Source organism: Sapajus apella, unplaced genomic scaffold, assembly GCF_009761245.1.
Source record: "Sapajus apella isolate SASKATOON/1434 unplaced genomic scaffold, GSC_monkey_1.0 scaffold2, whole genome shotgun sequence".
NCBI classification, from domain to species: Eukaryota; Metazoa; Chordata; class Mammalia; order Primates; family Cebidae; genus Sapajus; species Sapajus apella.
The window spans coordinates 80,240,049-80,264,366 of NW_022436942.1; the positions used below are offsets into that span (position 1 = coordinate 80,240,049).

The window sequence follows — 24,318 nt, forward strand, 5'->3', positions numbered from 1 at the left end:
TTTAAGAGGCAGGGTCTCACTCTGTCGCCCAGTGGTGTGATCACAGCTCACTGCAGCCTCAACCCCCCAGGCTCAAGTGATCCCTCTGCCTCAGCCTCTCTAGTAGCTGATACCACATCATTCAGGATTCTTGATTTTTTTTTTTTTGAGATGGAGTTTCACTCTTGTTGCCCAGGCTGGAGTGTAATGGCTCGATCTCGGCTCACTGCAACTCTCACCTCCTGAGTTCAAGCAATTCTCCTGCTTCAGCCTCCATGCCTAGGTAATTTTGTATTTTTAGTAGAGACAGGGTTTCTCCATGTTAGTCATTTTGGTCTTGAACTCCCAACCTGAGGTGGTCTGCCTGCCTCGGCCTCCCAAAATGCTGGGATACAGGCATGAGCCACCACGCCTGGCCAGGATGCTTGATTTTAATTCCTGGGCTGTCCTGCTCTGTTGATGAGGTATTTAGCCCTGGTGACCAGTGCCCACCTGTCACACACAGTGCTTAAGAATAGGGGTAAACACAGAGCAACCCGTTGATCTCTGCTTCCTATAGAAATAAGGAAGTCCTGCATATGCCTGGAGCCCCAGCTACTTGAGAGGCTGAGACAGGAGGATCACTTGAGGCCAAGAGTTCCAGACCAGCCTAGGCAACATAGCGAGACCCCCACCTCTAAAAAATTTAAAAACGGGCTAGGCACAGTGGCTCACACCTATATTCCCTGTATGTTGGGAGGCCATGCAAAATGATCACTTGAGCCCAGGAGTTCAAGACCAGCTTGGGCAACAAAAGGAGACCCATCTCTACTAAAACAAAAGTGAGCTGGGTGTGTTAACGTGCACCTGTAGTCCCAGCTATTTGGAGGGCTAAGGTGGGAAGGATCAAAGGATCACTTGAATGCAGAAGGTCAAGGCTGTAGTGAGTAGTGGTTGTGCCATTGCACTCCAGACTGGGCAGCAGAGTGAGGCCCTGTCTCAAAAAAAAAAAAAAATTTTAGTCGGGGACGGTGGTGTGCAACTGGAGTCCCAGCTACCCTGGAGGCTGAGGCAGGAGGATCGCTTGATCCCAGGAGTTAGAGGCTGCAGCACGCTATGATCATGCCTGTGAATAGCTACTGTCCTCCAGCCTGGGCAACATAGCTCTAAAAAAAAAAAAAAAAAAAAAAAAGCCAGTGTGGTGGCTCACGCCTGTAATCCCAGCACTTTGGAAGCTGAGGTGGGTGGATCACAAGGTCAGGAATTCAAGACCAGCCTGGCCAAGATGGTGAAACCCTGTCTCTACTAAAAATACAAAAATTAGCCAGGCATAATGGTGGGTACCTGTAATCCCAGCTACTCAGGAGGCTGAGACAGAGAATTGCTTGAACTCGGGAGGCAGAGGTTGCAGTGAGCCGAGATTGTGCCATGGCACTCCAGCCTGGGTAACAGAACAAGACTCCATCTTTAAAAAAGAAAAAAAAAAAAAAGAATTAAGGAAGTCTAACTATTAGAGATATACTCATTTATCCCATCATTGGCAAAAAATAATAAAACTTAACCTATCAAAATCTTGCTGATGAAGAAAAGGTATACGAAAAAATGTTAGTTGGCAACAAATGTTATAAAGTAACAAACATTGACAATTACTTAAAAACATAAAGACAGAAAGAAATAAAAACAGTGGTTGTAAGGTTTGCCCTGGATGTTGTTTCCTTGACGCCACCCCCTCCCAAAAGGAGAGTTTCGGAGCCCCACTCAGCGAGTGCCCCACTCACCCTTGGACTCCAGGGTTTTTAATCTACTTTAAAAAAACACATTTGCTCTTTGGAGATGTTTTCTGAAGGCTCCAAATGTGCCCCACATCCATGTGCAGACTCGATTAGCTGACGAGTTAGTTTATGTCTGAAGCTGCACAGGGAGAAGATTCTGATCTTTTGTTTTCAAGTCAGATTTATAGTGATTAAAAAAAAATCTTCTCAGGGTTTTGAAACTAGCCCAGGATTTACCGAGGTTAATGAAACATTTCCTATTGAGATGTACCATTCCCCCTCCTTCAGAAAGTTGCTTGGAGTATATGCCTTGCTACTGGAGCGTGTTCACACTTGGTTACAGGAAAGACGCAGATGCAGGGTTTAAACCAGCACCCCAAAGACTACACATTATTGATGTTTTTCTTACGTCATTACAACTGTCTTGGGGATTGGAAGCTAGTTGGTGTGGTACGCTGAAGCCAAATTATAGGAGAATATAACCTCCCCGAAGGATTCCTTTCACGGAAAGCTGTGCTCAGGAGCAAAACACAGCCAAAGTGGTCAGGGTGGGCTGCTCCTAGAAATCACTTTTTAAATGGAAGATCTGCAGTGTGTGTAATGTTATCGGAGGACCCCTAGCTTAGGTGTCACCGTTTCTACAGATAATTTCACATACAAGGCAGTTCCATCCTCTATCTTTAAATGTGCCTTTTCCTCCAGGATGTTGGACTGTCATGTTGGGATGGGGCTCAGTATATCATTCACTTCCCGCTTACTTGCGGCTTCACTTCTCTTTAGCTTGCAGAGTGTTGTATAATCTTGACAGGTATGGGCAGGGAATTAACATCAGTGCAATCACCTAGTTCTATAAACTTAAGCCTAGTCCTGCAGAGACGTATGTGCCCAGCAAGTGCCCAGGTGGTGGATGCTTAGCAAATGTTGATCGAATGAGTGAATGAATCAAGGATGCCCATTGGTCGTATTTGACAGCAGAAACACGGAGGAAGACAGGGTGTCTGATATATTCAGGAGCTTTGGCATAGCTTAGGAGCATTTAGAGAATAATTCAATAGTCGCTTAACTTTTTATTTTGTTTGCTATTTATTTTTTTGCTTAACTATAAAAAGGTGTGTATCTTTTGACTCAACAAATGTGCGTTGTTTTTTTTTTCCTAGACCTATAACTACATTCAAGTCCCAAACACTTTTAAAAGTGTATCTTGACCAGGCGTGGAGGCTGTAATCCCAGCATTTTGGGAGGCCAAGGTGGGAGGATCACCTGAGGTCAGGAGTTCAGGACCAGCCTGGCCAACATGGTGAAACCCTGTGTCTACTAAAAATACAAAAATTAGCCGGGTGTGGTGACGCACACCTGTAATTCCAGCAACTCTGGAGGCTGAGGCAGGAGAATTGCGTGAACCTGGGAGAGAGGGGTTGCAGTGAGCCAAGATCCTATCACCTCTCTCCAGCCTGGGCAACAAGAGCAAAACTCCATCTCAAAGAAAAAAAAGAGTGTACCTTTTTTGTACAGAAAAATGCACCCGAGTTCATAATGATGTATATATGGAAGGAATGATTTTAAACATATAACATATATAAATATTGAGATGGGATCTCACTACGTTACCCAGGCTGGTCTCAAACTCCCGGGCTTTGGCAAGCCTCCTGCCTTAGCCTTCCTAGTTGCTGGGACTACAGGCCCCCCGCACCGTACCTGACCTGAAGGGACAATTGTTGCCACATATTTATTCTGTTGATAATCAAAACAACCCTGATATCCATTGATAGGAGATGATACTAATAAAATAAGGCACACCTACACTTAGTAGCCATTAAGAAGTGAGACTGGCAGGGTGCCATGGCTCTTTGCCTGCATTCTCAGCACTTTGGGAAGCCAAAGTCGGGGGATCGCTTGTCCCTGGGAGTTCAAGACAGCCTGAGCAACATAGTGAAGCCCTGTCTCTACAAAAAAAATTTTTTTGAGACACAGTCTCACCGTGTGGCCCAGGCTGGAGTGCAGTGGAGCGCTCTCGGCTCTCTGCAACCTTCACCTCCCAGGTTCAAGCAGTTCTCCTGCCTCAGCCTCCTGAGTAGCTGAGATTACAGGCAGTGACACTATGCCTGGCTAATTTTTTTTTTTTTTTTAGTAGAGACAGGGTTTCGCCACGTTCGCCAGGCTGGTCTTAAACTCCGAACTTCGGGTGATCCTCCCGCCTTGGCCTCCCAAAGTGCTGGGATTACAGGTGTGAGCCACCGTGCCTGGCCACATTTTTTTTTAAATTAGCTGGGTGTAGTGGCACATGCATGAAGTTCCAGCTACTCAAGTTGCTGAAGTGGGAGGATCCCTTGAGCCCAGAGGTCAAGGCTGCAGTGAGCCATGGTCCTGCCACTGCACTCCAGTCTGGGTGACACAGTGAGACTCTGTTTTAAAAAAAAAAAAAAAAACCCATTTAGGGGTTCTATAAATAAAAGACCTTTTCATTCAGTGGCGTCTGCCCTCCTTGGGAGACAGTTGTGGCTATAAATTTGGGGAGACCTCATATATAATTTCTGTACATTTAAGTTCTCCTAACTATAGACATGTAGCTTGTGTTGCTTTTGTATTCAGAACAAAAACCAGAAAGAAAGATAAGCAAACAAATCCCCCAAAGCCCTATGCACTAATCTTCATGGCTAAAGCATGGTCCCAGCTGGGAGGGAGGTGTGTGGCTGAGTGGCTCAGCCTCACCCATAACGAGGGGGCGGGGATTTGAGCCAAGAGGCACCCGGGGATAATTTCTGCTCTGATAAAGACCCCGAGGGAATTTGGAATTTGGCACTTTGAAGAGAAACCCTCAGTATGTTGGGTCTTGCCTGAAATGTAAATATCAGCAGGTGTTTGCATCCTGAAGGTAAGAAGTGGCCCAGTGTTCTAGGGGAGGCCTCCTTGGCCAGCAGAGGGTGCGCGGCCAGGCCCCTGCCCAGCGAGCGGTGGGCTTCCTGCAGAAAGATCAGAGCAAGACAAAACTATTTCTGCTTTTCATATGTGAAGCATTTAAAGAAATTAATCCTGGATTACTACTCAGCCATTAAAAAGAATGCAGGTGATGGAGGCTGGGCGCGGTGGCTCACACCTGTAATCCCAGCACTCTGGGAGGCCCAGGTGGGTGGATCACCTGAGGTCAGGAGTTCAAGAACTGCCTGGCCAATATGGCCAAACCCCGTCTCTACTAAAAATACAAAAATTAGCCAGGCATGGTGGTGCACGCCTGTAATCCCAGCTACTCCGGAGGCTGAGGCAGGAGGCAGAGGTTGCAGTAAGCCAAGATGGCGCCACTGCACTCTAGTCCAGGCAACAGAGCGAGACTCCATCTCAAAAAAAAAAAAAAAGAAAAGAATGCCAGTGATAGTAATGCATAACACCACTCTGGGAAAGCGAGGCCTAGGGAGAGAAGGAAGATTGCACAGTCACTCAGCTACCGAGGGCACAGCCAGGGTTTGAACCAAGCTGCTGGCTGACTCCCGACCCCAGGTTCTGTTCCTACATATGTATGATTTGGTACAAAGAAGGAAGAAAAGCCTAAAAGTTCAGGCATCCAACACTGGTTATTGATGAGGGACGGGGAATTTCAGGGCATTTTATTATTTTTCTTCTTTATATTTCCATTATTAGAATTTTTCATAACAAGCATGTATCAATCTTTACGGGTTTTATGATATAAAAGGGTGGATGACAATGATGGTGGAAAATGTATTTTTAAAATATTAATGTTCTTAGAATCGAAATGTTACTTGCCATTGCCATGGCTTCTCTGTATTATTTCTCTCCTTTTTTTTTTTTGAGATGCAGTTTCACTCTTGTCATCCAGGCTGGAGTGCTTCGGTGCGATCTCAGCTCGCTGCAACTTCCACCTCCCTGGTTCAAGCGATTCTCCTGCCTCAGCCTCCTGAGTAGCTGGGACTACAGGCACCTGCCACCATGCCTGGCTGATTTTTGTATTTTTAGTAGAGAGGGGGTTTCACCACCAAATCATGAGATCAGGATTTGCACTCCTGACCTCATGATCCTTCCGCCTCAGCCTCCCAAAGTGCTGGGAGGATCACAGGTGTGAGCCACCATGCCCGGCCCTTATTTTCTTTTCTTAAAAAAACTTTTTAAATGTCTGTTTCAGGCCTTTAAAAATATTCACTGGGGGCTGGGTGCAGTGGCTCACTCCTGTAATCCCAGCACTTTGGGAGGTCGAGGCACGCAGATCTCAATGTCAAGAGATCAAGGCCAGCCCGGCCAACATGGTGAAACCCCGTCTCTATTAAAAATACAAAAATTAGCTGGGTGTGGTGGTGCACGCCTGTTGTCCCAGCTGCTCTGGAGGCTGAAGCAGGAGAATCGCTTGAACCTGGGAGGCAGAGGTTGCAGTGAGCCAAGATCGTGCCACTGCACTCAAGCTTGGTGACAGAGTGAGACTCCATCTCAAAAAAAAAAACAACAAAAAAAAAACCAAAACCACAACAAAAAGATTCACTGGGAAGGGAAGAGTCCCTGGAGGTGTTTGAGGCCTGGGTTCTGATGAGGGGCAGGGTGATAGTTGCCCTAACGGGCACTGTGAATGGGTGTTGTTCACATGGAGTAGAAGGCAGTGGGCAAGAGCACCAGGCCAGGTCTTGGCTGCCATCACCTGAGACTTCGTCCAGAAGGCAGAACTGTGCGTGCATGCCCCACTCCTGGAAAAAGAGGCAGATCTAGTTCCTGGAGGGAGGTATGCGGCAGTTGGGGTCAAAGTGTGGCATGAATAGCAGAGGGGGCTCACAGGGGTCTCCAGATGTGGCCATGCAGTGACGCTGCCCAGCCCTGACCGCCCCCTCCTTAGCCCAGTGCTCCCTGCTCTGGGTCAGCGAGGAGATGCAGGGGAGGTGACCAGGAGAGGGTGTGAGTGAGGATGATGAGCGGGGACAAGAGACTGTGCCCCATCGATTGAGGATGTTCTAGATGGTATTGTGTGTTGGGAGGTGGGTGTGAGGAGGAGTGTGAGTGCTCCCAGCCCTGCGGGTCCGTGAAACCATTACAAAAACAAACCTGTCCCCACCAGGAGCCTGCTTATAAAAACAAGGAATGGCCCCAGTTCAGATGTATGGTGTTCCTCTCCATTTAATAGGGAGATTATGAAACTTAATTCTAGAACATAATTCTGAGGACATCAATGGCTTCCTGAGGCTGACAGCAGGGATCACAGACCCAGAGACCTGTGTTGTCAATGACAGAGGCGGAAGTAAGATGCTCTAGGGTTGAGGGGACTCTGGCCACCAAGAGGCCACCCTCAGGTCTTGAGGCCTGAAGCAGTTGGGCCAGTGGAGGCCCAAATGCTGTATTTCTAAATGTTGAAAAGTTACCAATCAAATAACAAGCTGCTAAACAAATATTCCCCCTTGACAGTTCAACCTTCAACATGAACTGATTCAAAGTTCACACCTGAATGGGCAGAATGCAGGGCCGGGCTGGGCCTGCCCCACATGTCCTCCCAGCCCTGGCTCCATCCCTGGCCACTGTGCGCATGCCATTCAGGAGGTGGACCGCTCTCTATACCCTCCAAACTGTGGCCCCGGGCCACCCTTCAGGCCTGTGGTTGCCCTGCCCCCCTGGTTGCCCTCAGGAGGGTGAGATCCCCACGGGCCCCAGAAGTGGGCTTAGGTAATTTGGGGGAGAGAAGCCTTGGGTTCAGGTACCCAGAGTGTGGTCTAGAATGGGGTGCATGGGCTCGAGATGGGCACCTCCTCTGCACTCTCCTCCTCACACTTGTTCCCCAGCATGGAGTACCTTCCCTGACCTCCTCCTGGCCAGACCATTCATGGCTCTGCAGTAGGCCCACCTCTTCCAGGAAGCCTTCCCTAGCCTACCTGGCTGAGAGCTCCTCCAACTTTTGATGATGTTCTGCTGCATCTTGAGACTGAATCTTTTAGAGCCACGGTAGCCAACCTTTTAAAATCACTTAAGGGCACTTAAAAAAAATACATCAGTATTTTTGCACCTGGGCCCCAGCCTCGTGCAACAGAACCTAGGGATGGAGCCTGAGCGTGGACAGTTTTTAAAGCCCCAGGGGTTTCTTCCAGGCAGCCAGGGCTGAGGATGTCAGTGATGGAGCCTGTTTGTTAATTCGCTTTCCTTGTGTATATCTGTCTCTTCACATGGCCCAGACCTATGCCTGGTACTTAGTAGACGCTGAGTAAATATTTGCTGACCAGCAATTGAGATTGAAAACCAGAATGCAGAACTGTTCTAGTAATAATTGAGTGATTTGCACTTCACTGGCTTTGCACTAAACCAAATGCTCAGTAACTACTAGTAAATCGAGTGAAATTAACAAGGGCAGTAAATGATTATTCTAAGCCTCTTGTGAGTTTCAAGAGAAATTCTTTTTGTGGCCTCACTTGTGTCCACATTATTTACTTCAGCATCCATCCATCCATCCATCCATCCATCCATCCGTCAACATTTCTCTGAGCCTCTATAATGTGCCAGGTTCTGAACTAAGCTGCCGGGGAAATGGAGATGAAAGCTCTGGCTATAGCTTAATGGGGAAAACAGATGTGAGCCCGAAGAAGTAGAGCATGCACTGCAGCTGCCACCCATTATTACTCTCTACTGAAAGTCACAAGCTTGGGGCTGATTCATTTTGGCGCCAGTATCACCTTCATGAATCCCTGTGGTCTAACAGCAGCAGTACTCAAAGTGTGGCCCCCAGAACAACAGGATTGACGTCACCTAGGAAGTTAACGAGAAATGCAAATGGTCAGACCCTATCCCAGACTCAGAAACCCTGCAGGTGGAACCAGCTGTCTGTTTTAACAAGACCTCCTGATCTTCGTGGTGCCTGATGATGTTTGCAAGCCCTTGCCTTCCAGCGTGTTTCTCAAGCTTGGCTACACATTCAAATCATTCGAATGAGGAGCTTCCAATAATTTGGTCCCCGGACCAATTAAATCAGGATCTCAGCTGGTTGAGGTGGCTCATTCCTATAATCCCAGTACTTTTGGAGGCCGAGGCAGGCAGATCACTTGAAGTCAGGAGTTCAAGACCAGCCTGGCCAACATAGTGAAACCCTGTCTCTACTAAAAATACAAAAATTAGCCAGCTACTTGGGAGGCTGAGGCAGGAAAATTGGTTGGATTCAGGAGGCGGAGTTTGTAGTGAGCTGAGATCGCACCACTGCACTCCAGCCTAGGCAGCAGAGTGAGACTCCCGTCTCAAAAAAAAAAAACCAGGATTTCAGGGAACAGGACCTGGGCCTCAGAATTGTTTAAGCTCTCCAGATGAACTGAATGAAGCCCTGCCTTGGCAGGCGTGAGAATGCCAATCAAAGGCCAGGCTGACTGACGACCACCAGAGTGTCTGGGCCGCTCAGCCAGGACTCCTGCTTCTCTCAAGTCATCTTCATACAGGGACATTCAGAACAAGCTCCACGTTCTATTTCCGGCTCCGAGGTTCCTCTCCCAAGCATGAACTTTGTTCAGACATGTAGCAGAATCTGCCTTTTCAATGAACACTTTCGAAGTCGGCTCAGGAAGGAAATATCAGTGATGCCGAAGCTGCCAACTCTGTGCTTGTTGAGTAGTGATTCTTGATCAGTCATACGGGAAGAGAGAGTCAGAGGTGAATCACATGCTGAGTGGTTTGTGCTGCGAATGTTTGCTGAGCTCTTTGGAACTCTCTGGGTATGAGTAACTCAGGCCCTTATGAATTCCTTTTGTCATCTTAGTCTCCTGTTTCTGAACTAAGTTAAATCGTATATTACATCGAGAATTTATATATACATTATTTACTTTTGTTTTCTTTTTGAGACAGGGTCTTACTCCTCACTCCTGTGGCCCAGGATGGACTGCAGTGGCACAATCATGGCTCACTGCAGCCTCCACCTCCCGGGCTCAGGTGATCCTCCCATTTCAGCCTTCCAAGTAGCTGGGACTACAGGCACGGGCATCACCACACCAAGCCAATTTGTTGTATTTTTCGTCGAGACAGTGTTTCACCATGTTGTCTCAAACTTCTGAAGCAATCTACCCACCCCAGCCTCCCAAAGCGCTGAGATTATAGGTGTGAGCCACCCCACCTGGCCAAATTATAATTTATGTTATGATTACATGTATTCTAATTAGCAAGTGCATAGAAAAATATAATAGTCATCAGAATAATTACTGTCTGTTGAGTGCTTGCTATGTGTTAGGCATTATGTTAACCATTTTACATACATCATCTCAATAAGCTTCAAAAAAGCCCAATGCATACGTATTACTATATTCCCTGCTTTTTCAAGATGAGGAAACTGAGGATAAGGAATGTCATTAACTCACTCAAGGTCGTATAGGCAGAAAATGGCAGCGCCAGAGATAGGCCTATCATCAAAGATTGCTCTTTCAGCCCCCGCCTCTACTACCTCATGGTGAACAGTGGCATTCGTATATATTAATATTGTCAAAATGTTTTAGTGTAATATGCAAATAATTGCTACTGGATAGCGTTTTCTTCCTACATAAAATTATACATGATTTAACAGGCAATTGCACATAGTATAAACTCAGTAAATGCTATATATGAAAGTGTTACCATTTACAACTATTATAATAATATCAATTGTATATCAATTATAGTTAATTTGTATCTGTAGCCAATGTTACTTGAAAAGGACATTCCTGGAATGTTACTTTTTTTTTGAGACAGAGTCTCAGTCTGTGGCCCAGGCTGGAGTGCAGTGGTGCAATCAGGGCTCACTGTAGCCTTGACTTCCTGGGCTCAAGCAATCCTCCTGCATGAGATCCCCAGTAGCTAGGACTGCCACCACACCTATTTGTTTGTTTGTTTTTGAGATGGAACCTCGCTCTGTTTCCCAGGGTGGAGTACAGTGGCTTGATCTTGGCTCACTGCAACCTCTGCCTGCCAGGTTCAAATGATTCTCTTGCCTCAGCCTCCTGAGTAGCTGGGATTACAGGCACACACTACCACACCTGGCTAATTTTTGTATTTTTGGTAGAGATGGGGTTTCACCATGTTGGTCAGGCTGGTTTTGAACTCCTGACCTTGTGATCCACCTGCCTCAGCCTCCCAAAGTGCTGGGATTACAGGTGTGAGCCACTGTGCCCAACCTAATTTTTTAATTTTGGTAGAGATAAGGTCTCATTATGTTGCCCAGGCTAGTCTCAAACTCCTGAGCTCAAGCCATCCTCCCACCTTGGCCTCCCAAAGTGCTGGGATTACAGGCATGAGCTACCATGCTTGACCTGGAATGTTGCTTTGAGAATATGTGGCATTTCTGAAAATACTAGGTGATTACTTAGATACAGTGTTTATGGAAAAAAGCAGTTGTTTATACCAGTTTTGTAAATAAATGCACATGTATTTTATATGCATAGAAAAAATAGGAAGGAAGTGCCCCAGATCTTTCAAAAACATTGTGACTGGCTGGATTACAAGAGATTTTTATTTTTTTATTGATACTTGAGGCCAGACCAAGATGTAAGGGTGAAGGGTACTTGAGACAGGTTGGTAACTTGGCACTGCTTCAAACTGGTGTCCTCTGAATTTTTGTCCCACATTTGTTAAGTGGGACAGGGAGAAATTGGTTACCGATTGATAAATATTGTGTACAAATATAGATTAATGTTCTGGTTCACCCAGAGACCAAAGTAGAATGCCTATTCTTTGGTGGGAGTAGCAGGGAGAGGAAGCAAATTATTTCCCACTTTTCTATTGCTCTTATTCTTTCTTTGTAAAATTCCAAACCCCACAGTTTGTTGGGAAATACCTTAATTTAAAATGTAAATGCTAAGATAAGTTACTAATTCCTAGCCCTTTCCCTGGTATAATTGGAGTTTCCACATTTCAGCTGACTGCTACACACACGGTACAAAAATACTGCAGAGAGAGAGGCTGATGGCAGTGAGGAACAGTTTTCTTTCTTTAATTATTCTATTTCTTTCTTCCTCGTGTTTTGCCTGTGACATGAGATGTCCTGTGAGAAGTCGTGTGTTAACTGGCACCACAGTTCCACTTAAACCTAGACGTGTCAGCACCCTTTGCTCATCCTAGAAAAATTAGAAAATACACAAGGAATGACTTTCCAAATGAGAAGGGGAATTTTTAAAAATATTATTTTTTAAAGCTACAAAGAATGAACATCTAAAAGATCTCATGGGTCTGGGTTCTCTAGGGGTCAGCAATAGTAGCACAATCACCTGATCATCTGCTAGTGGTTAAAAGGAAAGGCCTTATCTAGAAGGTATTTAGGAGCCTGGAGTCACAGCTTTTCTCTCTGATGAGAAGCTGTGCATGCTCTAAGGTGAGTGGCCTGGTGCAACCACACTGGAGAGTGTTTTAAAGTTCTTGCAGTGAAAAGCTGCCGCATTTTCTTTTTGCTTCATACGGATGCATGAATCTAAGCAACTGAAGTCTGAAAGTGGGCCGGGCGCCATGGCTCACGCCTGTAATCCCAGCACTTTGGGAGGCTGAGGTGGGTGAATCACCTGAGGTTGGGAGTTCAAGACCAGCCTGACCAACATGGAGAAACCTCATCTCTATTAAAAGAATACAAAATTAGGCAGGAATGGTGATGCATACCTGTAATCTCAGCTACTCAGGAGGCTGAGGCAGTAGAATCACTTGAACCTGGGAGGTGGAAGTTGTGGTGAGCCGAGATCACGCCATTGCACTCCAGCATGGGCGACAAGAGTGAAACTCTGTCTCAAATAAAAAGTCTGAAAGTGAATGAAATGCCTTGTGCCAGCATTCTGTACCCGTGTGGGTGACAACTTGAGAGCAACAAGTCACTGGGTTTAAGGTGATCTCCGTTTAAAGGCGTCTTTAAAGCAAAAGGAAGCAATCTCTGTGTGTTTTAAAATTATTACCGCCCATGTGCAAAAGGAAAATTCAGATGCAGGTACATGGGGCAAGGAGGCAGTGAGAGGGCCTGCGGGAACAGCACACAGGTGAATGCAAAGGCATGCGCCACAACACCCAGCTAAGTTTTGTATTTTTTGTAGGGACAGAGTTTCACCAGGTTGCCCAGGCTGGTTTCGAGTTCCTGAGTTCAAGCAATACCCCTGCCTCAGCCTCCCAAAGTGCTGAGATGATGAAGAGTGAGCCAGTGCTTCTGGCCATCATCTCTCAAAAAAAAAAAAAAAAAAGGCAGGCGTGATTGCGCACTCCTGTATCCCTGAATTTTGGCAGGCAGCTGTGCTGCAGCCTAAGTGACAGAGCAAGATTCTGTCTCTTAAAGAAAAAAACAATTTAAGTCTCCCAATCCTTGAATATGGAATGTCTTTCCATTTACTTATGTTTTCTTTAATTCTTTTTTAAACAATATTTTGTAGTTTTAGAGCACAAATCTTACAGTTTTTGTTAAATATATTCCGAAGTACTTTATTCTTCTTAATCCTATTATAAGTGGAATTGTTTTATTGATTTATTATACTTCTTGTGGTGTTCACTGCAAATGTGTAAATAAATAAAATAGATTTTTTTTTTTTAGTTAGATTTTTGCATTTGTCACCCAGGCTGGGTGTAATGGCGCTATCTCTGCTCACTACAGCCTCTGCCTCCCAGGTTCAAGTGATTCTACTGCCTCAGCCCCCCAAGTAGCTGGGACTATAGGCATGCACCACCACGCTTGGCTAATTTTGTATTTTTAGTGGAGACCGGGTTTTATCATGTTGGCCAGGCAGGTCTTGAACTCCTGACCTCAGGTGATCTGCCCACCTTGGCCTCCCGAAGTGCTGGGATTATAAGCATGAGCCACCATGCCTGGCCTCAGTTGATTTTTTTTTTTAAGGCAGGGTCTCCCTGTGTGTCCCAGGCTGGGGTGCAGTGGCATGATCATGGCTCGCTGCAGCCTCAAACTTGTGGACTCAAGCAGTCCTCCCACTTCAGCCTCCTGAGTAGCTGGGACCACAGGTGTGTGCCACACACCTGATTAATTTTTTGTTTTTTGTAGAGGCAGGGTCTTACTATTAATATGTTTCCCAAAATGGTCTCAAACTCCTGGCCTCAAGCAATCCTTCAGCCTCAGCCTCCCAAAGTGCTACAATTACAGGGGTAAGCCACTGCACCTGGTCTATAATTGATTTTTATATTATTGATTTTATACCCTGCAACCTTGCTGAAGTTGTTTACCAGTTCTAATAGTTTTTAGTGTGTTTTTTTTTATATATACAAGAATGTGTTACCTGCAAATAGAGATAGCTTTGCTTTTCCCATTCAATTCTGGGTGGTTTTTATCTTCTTTTTCTGCCAAATTTCCCTGGCTAGGACCTCCAGTACAGTGTTGAATGGAAATGGTGAAGGCCAGGCACAGTGGCTCATGCCTGTGATCCCAGCACATTGGGAAACAGACGCAGGCAGATTGCTTAAGCCCCGGAGTTTGAGACCAGCTTGGGCAACATGGTAAAACCCGTCTCTACAAAAGTACAAAAATTAGCGAGGCATGGTTGAGCAGCACACCTGTAGTCCCAGGTACTCTGGAGGCTGAGGTAAGAGGATCTTAAGCCTGAGAGTCAAGGCTACAGTGAGCTGAGATTGCCTCACTGTACTCCAGCCTGTGTGACAGAATAAGACCCTGTCTCAAAAAAAAAAAAAAAAAAAAAAAAAAAAGAAGGAAGAAAGAAAAAATAAAAAGGGAAATGGTGAGAGTGGACATCCTTGTCTTTTTTTCAGATCTTAGGAGGAGAAAGCATTGAGTCCTTCATCATTAAGTATGCTGTTAGCTGTGGGTTTTTTACACATACTCGTTATTGGGTTGAGGAAGCTTCCTTCTATTCCTAGCTTGTTGAATGTTTTTATCATGTAAAGTTGTTAGATTTTGTCAAATGCTTTTTTTCTGTGTCTGTTTAGATGATCATGTGTTTTTTGTCCTTTATTCTTTAATAATAATGTATTATATTAATTGAGGTTCATGTGTTAAACCAACCTTGCATTCCTGGGATAAATCCCACTTGATCATGGTGCACAATCCTTTTGTATGCTCCTGGATTCAATTTCTTGTGTTTTCTGGAGGATTTTTACATCTAAAGTCATAAGAAACCTTGGTCTGTAGTGTCGTTTTCTTGTGATATCTTTGATTTTGGTCTCAGGAGAATGCTGGCCTTGTGGAATGAATTGGAAAGCATTCCTTTTTCTTTTATTTTTGTGGAGTTTGTGGAAAATTAGTATTCTTTTCTTTTTTTTTTTTCCCAAGATGGAGTCTTACTCTGTTGCCCAGGCTGGAGCGCAGTGGCATGATCTTGGCTCACTACAACCTCTCCCTCCTGGGTTCAGGTAATTCTCCTGCCTCAGCCTCCTGAGTAGCTGGGACGACAGGCATGGGCCACTACGCCTGGCTAATTTTTGTAATTTTAGTAGAGACGGGATTTCACTGCCAGGCTGGTCTGGAACTTCTGACCTCGTGATCCACCCACACTGGTCTCCCAAAGTGCTGGGATTACAGGTGTGAGCCACTGTACCTGGCCAACGTTCTTGTTTAAATATTTAGTAGAATTCTCCAGTGAAGGCATCTGGTCCTTGGCTTTTCTTTGTGGAATATTTTTAAATGACCAATTCAAATTCTCTTCTTTTTACAGGCCAGTTCAAATACTCTGTTTCTTCTTTAGTAAGTTTTGGTCATTTGTATCTTTGTAGAAATTTTTCTATTTTATTGAAGTTATCTAATTTGTTAGCATGCTATTGTTCGTAGAATTGTCTTCTGCTCTTTTTTTTTGAGACAGAGTCTCACTCTGTCTCCCAGGCTGGAGTACAGTGGCATGATCTTGGCTCACTGCAACCACCTTCCAGGTTCAAGTGATTCTCCTGCCTCAGCTTCCTGAGTAGTTGGGATTTTGGGCACACACCACCATTCCTGGATAATTTTCACCATGTTTGCTAGACTGGTCTCAAACTCCTGACCTCAAGTGAGCCACCCATCTTAGCCTTCCAAAGCTGGGATTACAGGCATGAGCCACTGTGCCTGACCTCTTATGCTCATTTTTATTTCCATAGGGCTGGTACTGATGTCATCTCTTTCATTCTCAATTTTAGAAATTTGAGCTTCTTCTCTTATTTTTCTTTATTAATCTAGCTAAAGATTTGCTCTCCATGGCACATTACCCAGAAAACAGTTTTTTAAAAAATGCAAATAAAGATTTGTCAATTCTGTTGATCTTTTCAATGACTGATGGTTTCTTAGGTGTTCATTTAAAAAATTATACCATTCAGGGTGTTAACATTGTTTGTGGCAAAATAAAAATTATACCATATAGGCTGGGCACGGTGGCTCACGCCTATAATCCCAGCACTTTGGGAGGTTAAGGTGAGTGGATCACAAGGTCAGGAGTTTGAGACCAGCCTGGTCAATATGCTGAAACCCCATCTCTACTACAAATACAAAAATTAGCTGGGCGTGGTGGTGCCTGACTGTAGTCCCAGCTACTCGGGAGGCTGAGGCAGGAGAATCACTTGAATCCGGGGGGCAGAGGTTGTAGTGAGCCAAGATCGCACCATTGCACTCAAGCCTGGGCAACAGAGCAAGATTCTGTCTCAAAAAATAATAATAATTATACCATATAAGTTACATATATGTTACATATAATCTGTTGTACATATCAAATGTTGCAGAGTAAAATTGGAAATAAAGGAAAAAGGAATCATGGTACAGTTTTTTTTTGTTTGTTTGTTTTTGTTTTTTTTTTGAGACGGAGTTTCGCTGTTGTTACCCAGGCTGGAGTGCAATGGTGCGATCTCGGCTCACCGCAACCTCCGCCTCCCGGGTTCAGGCAATTCTCCTGCCTCAGCCTCCTGAGTCGCTGGGATTACAGGCACGCGCCACCATGCCCAGCTAATGTTTTGTATTTTTAGTAGAGACGGGGTTTCACCATGTTGACCAGGATGGTCTCGATCTCTTGACCTCGTGATCCACCCGCCTCGGCCTCCCACAGTGCTGGGATTACAGGCTTGAGCCACCGCGCCCGGCCAGTACAGTTAATTGTCTAAAGAAACTTACTGGGAACATAGTTTCTATATTTGGCTTTTACACTAAATTTTCCTATTCAGATAGACTAATTTCTAAATTATTGATGCTTCTATCTTTAAAATGAAGGGAATATCTTCTCACAGGTAGGGAAGTAGTTGATGCACTATCAGTCCTTAGGTGCAAGGTGATCACGTGAAGTCGAGTTCATGCCAGTGCTTCTGATGTATTCATTGCCAGTGTTGAGAAATTTGACACAGTGTTAGGGCTGCCTTAACAAAGTCCCGCAAGCTGGGCGGCTTAAAGCCACAGAAATCTGTTCTCTCACAGAAGTTGAAATCAAGGTGTTAACAGGGCCACGCTCCCAGTGAAACTGTTGAGAAGAACAGAGTCCTTCTTAGCCCCTTCCAGCTGCTGGTGGGTACCAGCAGTCCTTAGCATTCCTTGGCTTAAGGCTACATCGCTCTGATCTCTGCCTTCCATGGTCATCTTCTCTCTCTCTCTCTGTCTCTTTTTTTTTGTTTGTTTGCGATGGAGTGTCACTCTTGTCACTCAGGATGGAGTGCAGTAGCACAATTTCAGCTCATTGCAACCTCCGCCTCCCCGGTTCAAGCAGTTCTCCTGTCTCAGCCTCTCAGGTAGCTGAGATTACAGGTGCTCATCACCATGACTGCATAATTTTTGTATTTTTAGTAGAGACAGGGTTTCACCATTTTGGCCGGGCAGGTCTCCAACTTCTGACCTCAGGTGATCCACCCATCTCAGCCTCCCAAAGTGCTGGGATTACAGGTGTGAGCCACTGCGCCTGAGCACTCTCTCCTTTTCTTAAAAGGATGCCTGCCATGCTGGAGTAAAGGCCCACCTACTCCATCCAGCATGACCTCATCTTAACGAATCCTATCTGCACTGACCCTCTTTTTAACGAGATCATATTCTGAAGTCCTGGGGGTTAGGACTTCAACCCATGACAGACATGTTCTAAGCTAACCATGAACATCTGTCTGTTACTCTCCAATTTTTATTTTATTTTTATTTTTGGCAGAGTCTTGTTCTGTCACCCAGGCTGGAGTTCAGTGGCATGATCTTGGCTCACCGCAACCTCAACCTCTGGGGTTCAAGTAATTCTCATACTGTGCCTGGCTAATTTTTATATTTTTAGTAGATACGGGGTTTCACTATGATGGTCAGGCTGGTCTTGAACTCCTGACCTCAAGTGATCTGTCAGCCGCAGCCTCTCAAAGTGCTAGGATTGCAGGTGTGAACCACCGCACCAGCCCTACTTTCTGATTTTTAGAAATCTATCCGGGTGCCTTTTCTATTTACTGTGGTCTCTGTTTTAAATATATTTCCCCTAGATTGAGGATATATTTAACGAAATCAAGTTTGGGGAGTATGTGGACACCGGAAAGCTAATCGACAAGATCAACTTACCAGATTTCCTCAGAGTGTACCTTAACCACAGGCCACCTTTTGGTAACACCTTGAGTGGCATCCACAAGAGCTTTGAGGTGCTCGGTTACACCAACTCCAAAGGTGAAAAGGCCATCCGAAGAGAGGACTTCCTGAAACTGCTCGTTACCAAAGGTAAGCACATACACCGGGATGTCTGGGAACATCCTGGGGCCATTCCCCGTGTAGAGAACTGAGTGTCGGGAGCCAGCCCCTGTGGGAGCTCCGTCTTTCATGAAAGAGGTGATTTGACCGGATTTGAGCCACGAAGGATCTGGCTGACCCACCTGCATCCCTGGCAAGTACAAGGTAATGGGAAGGACCCGGAGCTAAAAAGCAGAAGAATGCAATTTGTGTTGCAGCTTCCTGAACCTCAGCAAGACTCAGCGTCCTTACTTGTAAAATGGGAATAAAAATGCCAGCTGATCCATCTCACAGGGTGTCATAAGATTTGTGTTGATCTGGGCATGGTGGCTCACACCTCTAATCCCGGAACTTTGGGATGCCGAGGCGGGCAGATCACCTGACGTCAGGAGTTCAAGGCCAGCCTGGCCTACATGGTGAAACGCCATCTCTACTAAAAATACAAAAATTAAATGGGGGTGGTGGCGGACACTTGTAATCCCAGCTACTTGGGATGCTGAGGCAGGAGAATCACTTGAGCCTGGGAGGCAGAGGTTTCAGTGAGCCAAGATTATGCCATTGCACACCAGCCTGGGTGACAGAGCAAGACTCTGCCAAAAAAAAAAAAAAGAAGGAAAAAAGAATAAAAAGATTTGGATTGCATTTGTGGAATGCAACCAGACCAAAGTAAACTTTTTAATTTTTACCTACTATGTTTCTCATTATTGTCCATGAGGATGTCAAGTAAACTCTCTCTGGATGACATTTTCATTCTAGTCCAGCTGGGTGGTCCTGATAAGAAGGAATTTGAAATGATGTAGAGCCTGGTCTCAGCAGCACGCTGCCTTATTTCTCTGTGCCAGACCCACGTGTTTTCCCTGCCTGGAGGACCCTGTTTAACACCATTAAGGAAGTATATGTGACAGTACTATGGGATTCCAGATTGTCTTTGTGTCTAAAGAAAAAGGGCTTGGCATGGTGGCTCACACCTGTAATCCCAGCACTTTGGGAGGCTGAGGCAGGAAGACCGCTTGAGCCCAGGAGTTCAAGACCAGCCTGGCTAGCATAGTAAGACTTCATATCCACCAAAAAAGTTATTTTTTGTTTGTTTGTTTTTTTCTGAGACAGAGTCACGCTGTGTTGCCCAGGCTAGAATGCAGTGGCACGATCTCAGCTCACTAAAACCTCTACCTCCAGGGTTCAAGCAATTCTCCTGTCTCAGCCTCCCAAGTAGCGCCACCACACCCAGCTAATTTTTGAATTTTTAGTAGAGACGGGGTTTCTTTTTTTCTTTTTTTTTTTTTTTTGAGACGGAGTTTCACTCATGTTACCCACACTGGAGTGCAATGGCGCGATCTCGGCTCACCGCAACCTCCGCCTCCTGGGTTCAGGCAATTCTCCTGCCTCAGCCTCCTGAGTAGCTGGGATTACAGGCACGCGCCACCATGCCCAGCTAATTTTTTTTTGTAGTTTAGTAGAGACGGGGTTTCACCATGTTGACCAGGATGGTCTCGATCTCTTGACCTCGTGATCCACCCGCCTCAGCCTCCCAAAGGAGACGGGGTTTCACCATGTTGGCCAGGCTGGTCTCAAACTCCTGATCTCAAGGATATACCCACCTTGGACTCCAAAAGTGCTGGGAGTACAGACATGCACCACCGCATCCAGCCTAAATTTTTTTGTTTAATTGTATAAAAGAAAAAAAAGTGGGATGATTCTCCTTAAGCCCTCTGAATAATAACCCCCAAGCCCTGAGAGTATGCTTAGCCCCAAGAGCTAAGCAACCACCTTCTTACTCTATGACACACAGGTGAGCACATGACGGAGGAGGAGATGTTGGATTGCTTTGCTTCGCTGTTTGGCCTGAATCCTGAGGGATGGAAATCCGAGCCTGCAACCTCCTCTGTCAAAGGTACCCTGGCTGGCTTTGTCTGGGCATGTAGCCGTGGCTCACTAATTTCTTGTAGACTTAAGTACATTTATTTCTCTTGATTGGTGGAAGCCACTCTCCCTAAGACTGTGCACATAACAAAGTAAGTCTGTTGGGAATCCCACACGAATAAGTTATGGAAAGACCAGTGAGTGGTGGCCACGCTGAAGAGATGAAGCTTTTGTTCCTGCGCTCCGTCCGTCCTTTTGTTGCGCGTGGGCTTGTTTTTCCTTTTGTTCCACTGATCTGTCATCTTGCCAGCTGGGGTGGGTGAATGTTGGCCACCAGTAGAGGATCCAGTTTGGCAGCTGTTTCAGAAGAAGAGGTATGCCGGGAAAGACTTGGGGGCCAGGCACCATGGCTCATGCCTGTAATCCCAGCACTTTGGGGAGAGGAGGCAGGAGAATCGCTTGAGCCCCAGAATCTGAGACAGGCCTCGGCAACATAGCAAGATCCCATCTCTACAAAAAAAATAAAACAGGCTGGGCACAGTGGCTCACACTTGTAATCCCAACACTTTGGGAGGCCGAGGTGGGTGGATCACCTGAGGTCAGCAGTTCAAGACCAGCCTGACCAACATTGTGAAATCCCATCTTTACTAAAAACACAAAACTTAGCCAAGCATGGTGGTGCATGCCTATAATCCCAGCTACTTGGGAGACTGAGGCAGGAGAATTACTTGAACCCAGGAGGTGGAGGTTACAGTGAGCCTGGGCAGCAAGAGCAAAATGCCATCTCAAAATTAATAAATAAATAAAATAAAACAATTATCTGGGCATAGTGGTGCCCAGCTAATCAGGAGGCTTAAGTGGGAGGATGACTTGGGCCCAGGAGTTCATGGTTGCGGTGAATTAGGGTTGTGCCAGTGTACTCCAGCCTGGGCAACAGAGTGAGAACCTGTCTCAATTTTTTTTTTTTTTGAGACGGTGTTTCACTCTTGTTACCCAGGCTGGAGTGCAATGGCGCGATCTCGGCTCACCGCAACCTCCGCCTCCTGGGTTCAGGCAATTCTCCTGCCTCAGCCTCCTGAGTAGCTGGGATTACAGGCACGCACCACCATGCCCAGCTAATTTTTTGTATTTTTAGTAGAGACGGGGTTTCACCATGTTGACCAGGATGGTCTCGATCTCTTGACCTCGTGATCCACCCGCCTCGGCCTCCCAAAGTGCTGGGATTACAGGCTTGAGCCACCGCGCCCGGCTCAATTTTTTTAAAAAAGAGAGAGAAGGATTTGGAGAAGGAGAGAGCAACAACTTGGTGGGCAGCACAAGCTCAGCTGCAGGCTGCCAAAACTTTCGAATTTTTGTGTTTGTTTGTTTTAAAACAGAGTCTTGCTCTGTCGCCCAGGCTGGAATGCAGTGGCGCGATCTCGGCTCACTGCAACTTCAGCCTCCTGGGTTCAAGCGATTCTCCTGCCTCAGACTCCCAAGTAGCTGGGACTACAGGTGCGTGCCACCACGCCCAGCTAATTTTTTTGTATTTTTAGTGGAGATGGGGTTTCGCCCTGTTAGCCAGGATGGTTTCAATCTCCTAACCTCGTGATCTGCCCACCTCAGCCTCCCAAAGTGCTGTGATTACAGGCGTGAGCCACCATGTAGGCCAACTTTCAGATTTTTAAAGGTCATCCTCCTCTCCCTTCCTGCTATAGCCTAAGTATTTTTCACCTTCTTTTAGTGCACTGAACCTGAAGTTAGGGTTGTGACTTTCAGCTCGGGAGGAACCAATCTAAACGGCTCTTCTAGGCTCACAGGTGCAGGAGCACCTCTGCTGACAAGCCCAGGGGTGGTCAGATCCCACCACCGTCACCAAGACCGAGGAGGGTGCAAAGGCCCCTCACCCATTCCCTTTTCTCTCTCCTTTTGTTATCCATTCCCCACATCAAAGTAAACAAAGTCCCTGAACTCAGATAATTCCAGACTCTAGTATCTAACGGGTCATTCCCAACCTGCAAGCTCTCCCTACCCCATTCCTTCATGTACTTCGGATCTCAGAATGTGCCTTTACCAATTGTTATATATTTATGCTGTGATCCCAGGTACCTTGAAACAGAAAAATCAGTCATACCATGTGGTTAAGGCTTTCCAGAGAGGTTTGCAGAGATTTGGTTAACAATGTTCTTTTCTGCAAAGGAGAGATTTTTAACCAATTTCCACCCAGAGGTTTTCAAGGAATCAAAGCCACATCACAGCACAAAGCACCTCTTCTTTTTGTTTAGTAGCATTTCCTTGTGTTTTTGGAAAATCCTTCTGAGTTAGAAACGTAATCATGGTGGCCGGGTGTGGTAGCTGTAATCCCAGCACTTTGGGAGTCTGAGGTGGGAGGATCACTTGAAGCCAGCAGTTTGAGACCAGCCTGGGCAACATAGCAAGATCCCGTCTATACAAAAAAAAAATTTAATGAGCTGGGTGTGGTGGTGTGTGCCTGTAGTCCCAGCTACTTGGGAGGCTGAGGTAAGAGTCTCACTTGATCCCAGTAAATCAAGGCTGCAATGAGCTACGATTGCTCACTGCACTCCAGCCTAGGCAACAGAGAAAGAAACGTAATTATCATGAAGGCATTTGGTGTTCTTTTCTTGTTTTGGCTAGGTTCAGAAATTTGCCTTGAAGAAGAGCTTCCGGACGAAATCACTGCAGAAATATTCGCAACTGAAATTCTTGGCTTAACCATTTCAGAAGATTCCGGCCAGGATGGTCAGTGAAGTTATCAAGAATGTTTAAAGCACAAAAGACTTTGGATGTGTGTGGATGCACTTGCTATGTTTTTCATGAGGCACTGCTTTTTATGTATTTCCCTTCCCCCCCCCCATCTTTAGAACATTTAGACATTAAAGCAAATTTCTGGTGAGCAATGGAATTCACAAAGTTGGACATTCCACTGTTTCTGAAATAGAAAAGTGGGCGGAGGCAAGAAAAACCCTGGCAGCTGGATATACTTGGTGGCTGGATCCCTGGGTCTCTGGCGATGCCGCCTGCATGGGGTGGCACGGAATACAGAGGGGCGTGGTCTCAGGGCAGAGGGGTCCTCAGCCTGCAGCAGACCTGCCTCACGACACGTATGGTCCAGGGAAATGATGGTCCATGGCCTCATCCCCTTTCCTTGCAGGGCTGCCTGGACCCTCCACCCAGTGTGGCCCAGTGTGGATCACCCCTGCCTGGTGTGGGGTGGGGTGGGAGTGCCGGGTGTGTCAGGCTCCTGAGAGTCCCGGATTGTGGCTTCTTATCAGCAAAACACCCAAACGGCGGTGTGTGGCCGTTATAAAGAGCATCGCTAGCCATGCGTAACCCCAGTGGCAGCTGCCAGGAAAATGCAGAAGCCCTTCTGAGCCCCCCCCGAATCCGTTCACGCTGCACCTGGGCCAGAAACCACAGAATAGTCCCGCCCAGCAGAGGCTGGGGCCTCTCTCGCACCCACACTCACCAGTGTGGTGGCTTGGCCACCTCACACTCCGCTGGGCCGCGGGGCCGGTTCCCCAGCTCTGGGACATTTAGGGGATGTTACTAAGTTTATAGCAAGATTTTGGCCTTGAAAACAGCATAGCATTGTAGTGTGAACAGATGAGAGTTACAGGCTGACTTTAGAATTTTGTCACCCATTCTGAGGTCTCATTCAGGCAAAAGTGAAGTCATTCTCCAACACGCCCCGCCCAGCACACCCCCCAGACCAGCTTCTTCCCTAGAGAAACCAGCATCTAAGATAACATTTCGGATCCGCTTAAAGTGGCTTTCTCTGAAGGCACATTCTGCGGCAGAGAAACAATGACAACCACATCGGTACTCATGCACGAAGCCCCCTCCACTACGTGGGGTCCAGCTGGAAATCTGGCACAGTGAGTCTTTGGAATGCCCCGGAACATGTAACAGAACTGTCTACCCCAAACCAGGCTGTGTCACTGTGACCTTGGGGCAGACAGCACGGGCCAAGGTGCTGCTGGCGCTAGCTTGTCAGACCGTGTCACCAGGGCTTTGCAACCTAGTTTACATTTTGTTCTTTTTAAAAAACATGAAAAGAAAAACAAGCTTTATGAATCAATTTTGCAGCTGCTGAGGGCTTAGGAGATCTAGTATCAAGCCAGTTAAAAAGTTCCTGGGGACATTTTAGGGAACAAGAAACTCTCAAATGACTTGTTCTCTTCAAAAAACAACTCAGAA

General features: G+C 46.2%; 1 protein-coding gene across 7 annotated transcripts in view; it reads left to right on the forward strand.

Annotated features, from left to right (window-relative positions):
• The window catches only part of WDR66 (WD repeat domain 66), an 85,050-nt gene extending 62,023 nt beyond the window's left edge, over positions 1 to 23,027 (forward strand). For all 7 annotated transcript variants that reach the window (XM_032242470.1, XM_032242477.1, XM_032242474.1 and 4 more), the window contains 3 exons: positions 18,024 to 18,252; positions 20,051 to 20,152; positions 22,756 to 23,027. In XM_032242470.1, coding sequence (XP_032098361.1) covers positions 18,024 to 18,252; positions 20,051 to 20,152; positions 22,756 to 22,868 — 444 coding nt within the window. In that variant the 3' untranslated portion in view covers positions 22,869 to 23,027. The remainder of the gene's footprint in view (positions 1 to 18,023; positions 18,253 to 20,050; positions 20,153 to 22,755) is intronic.
• Positions 23,028 to 24,318: the final 1,291 nt, after the last annotated feature.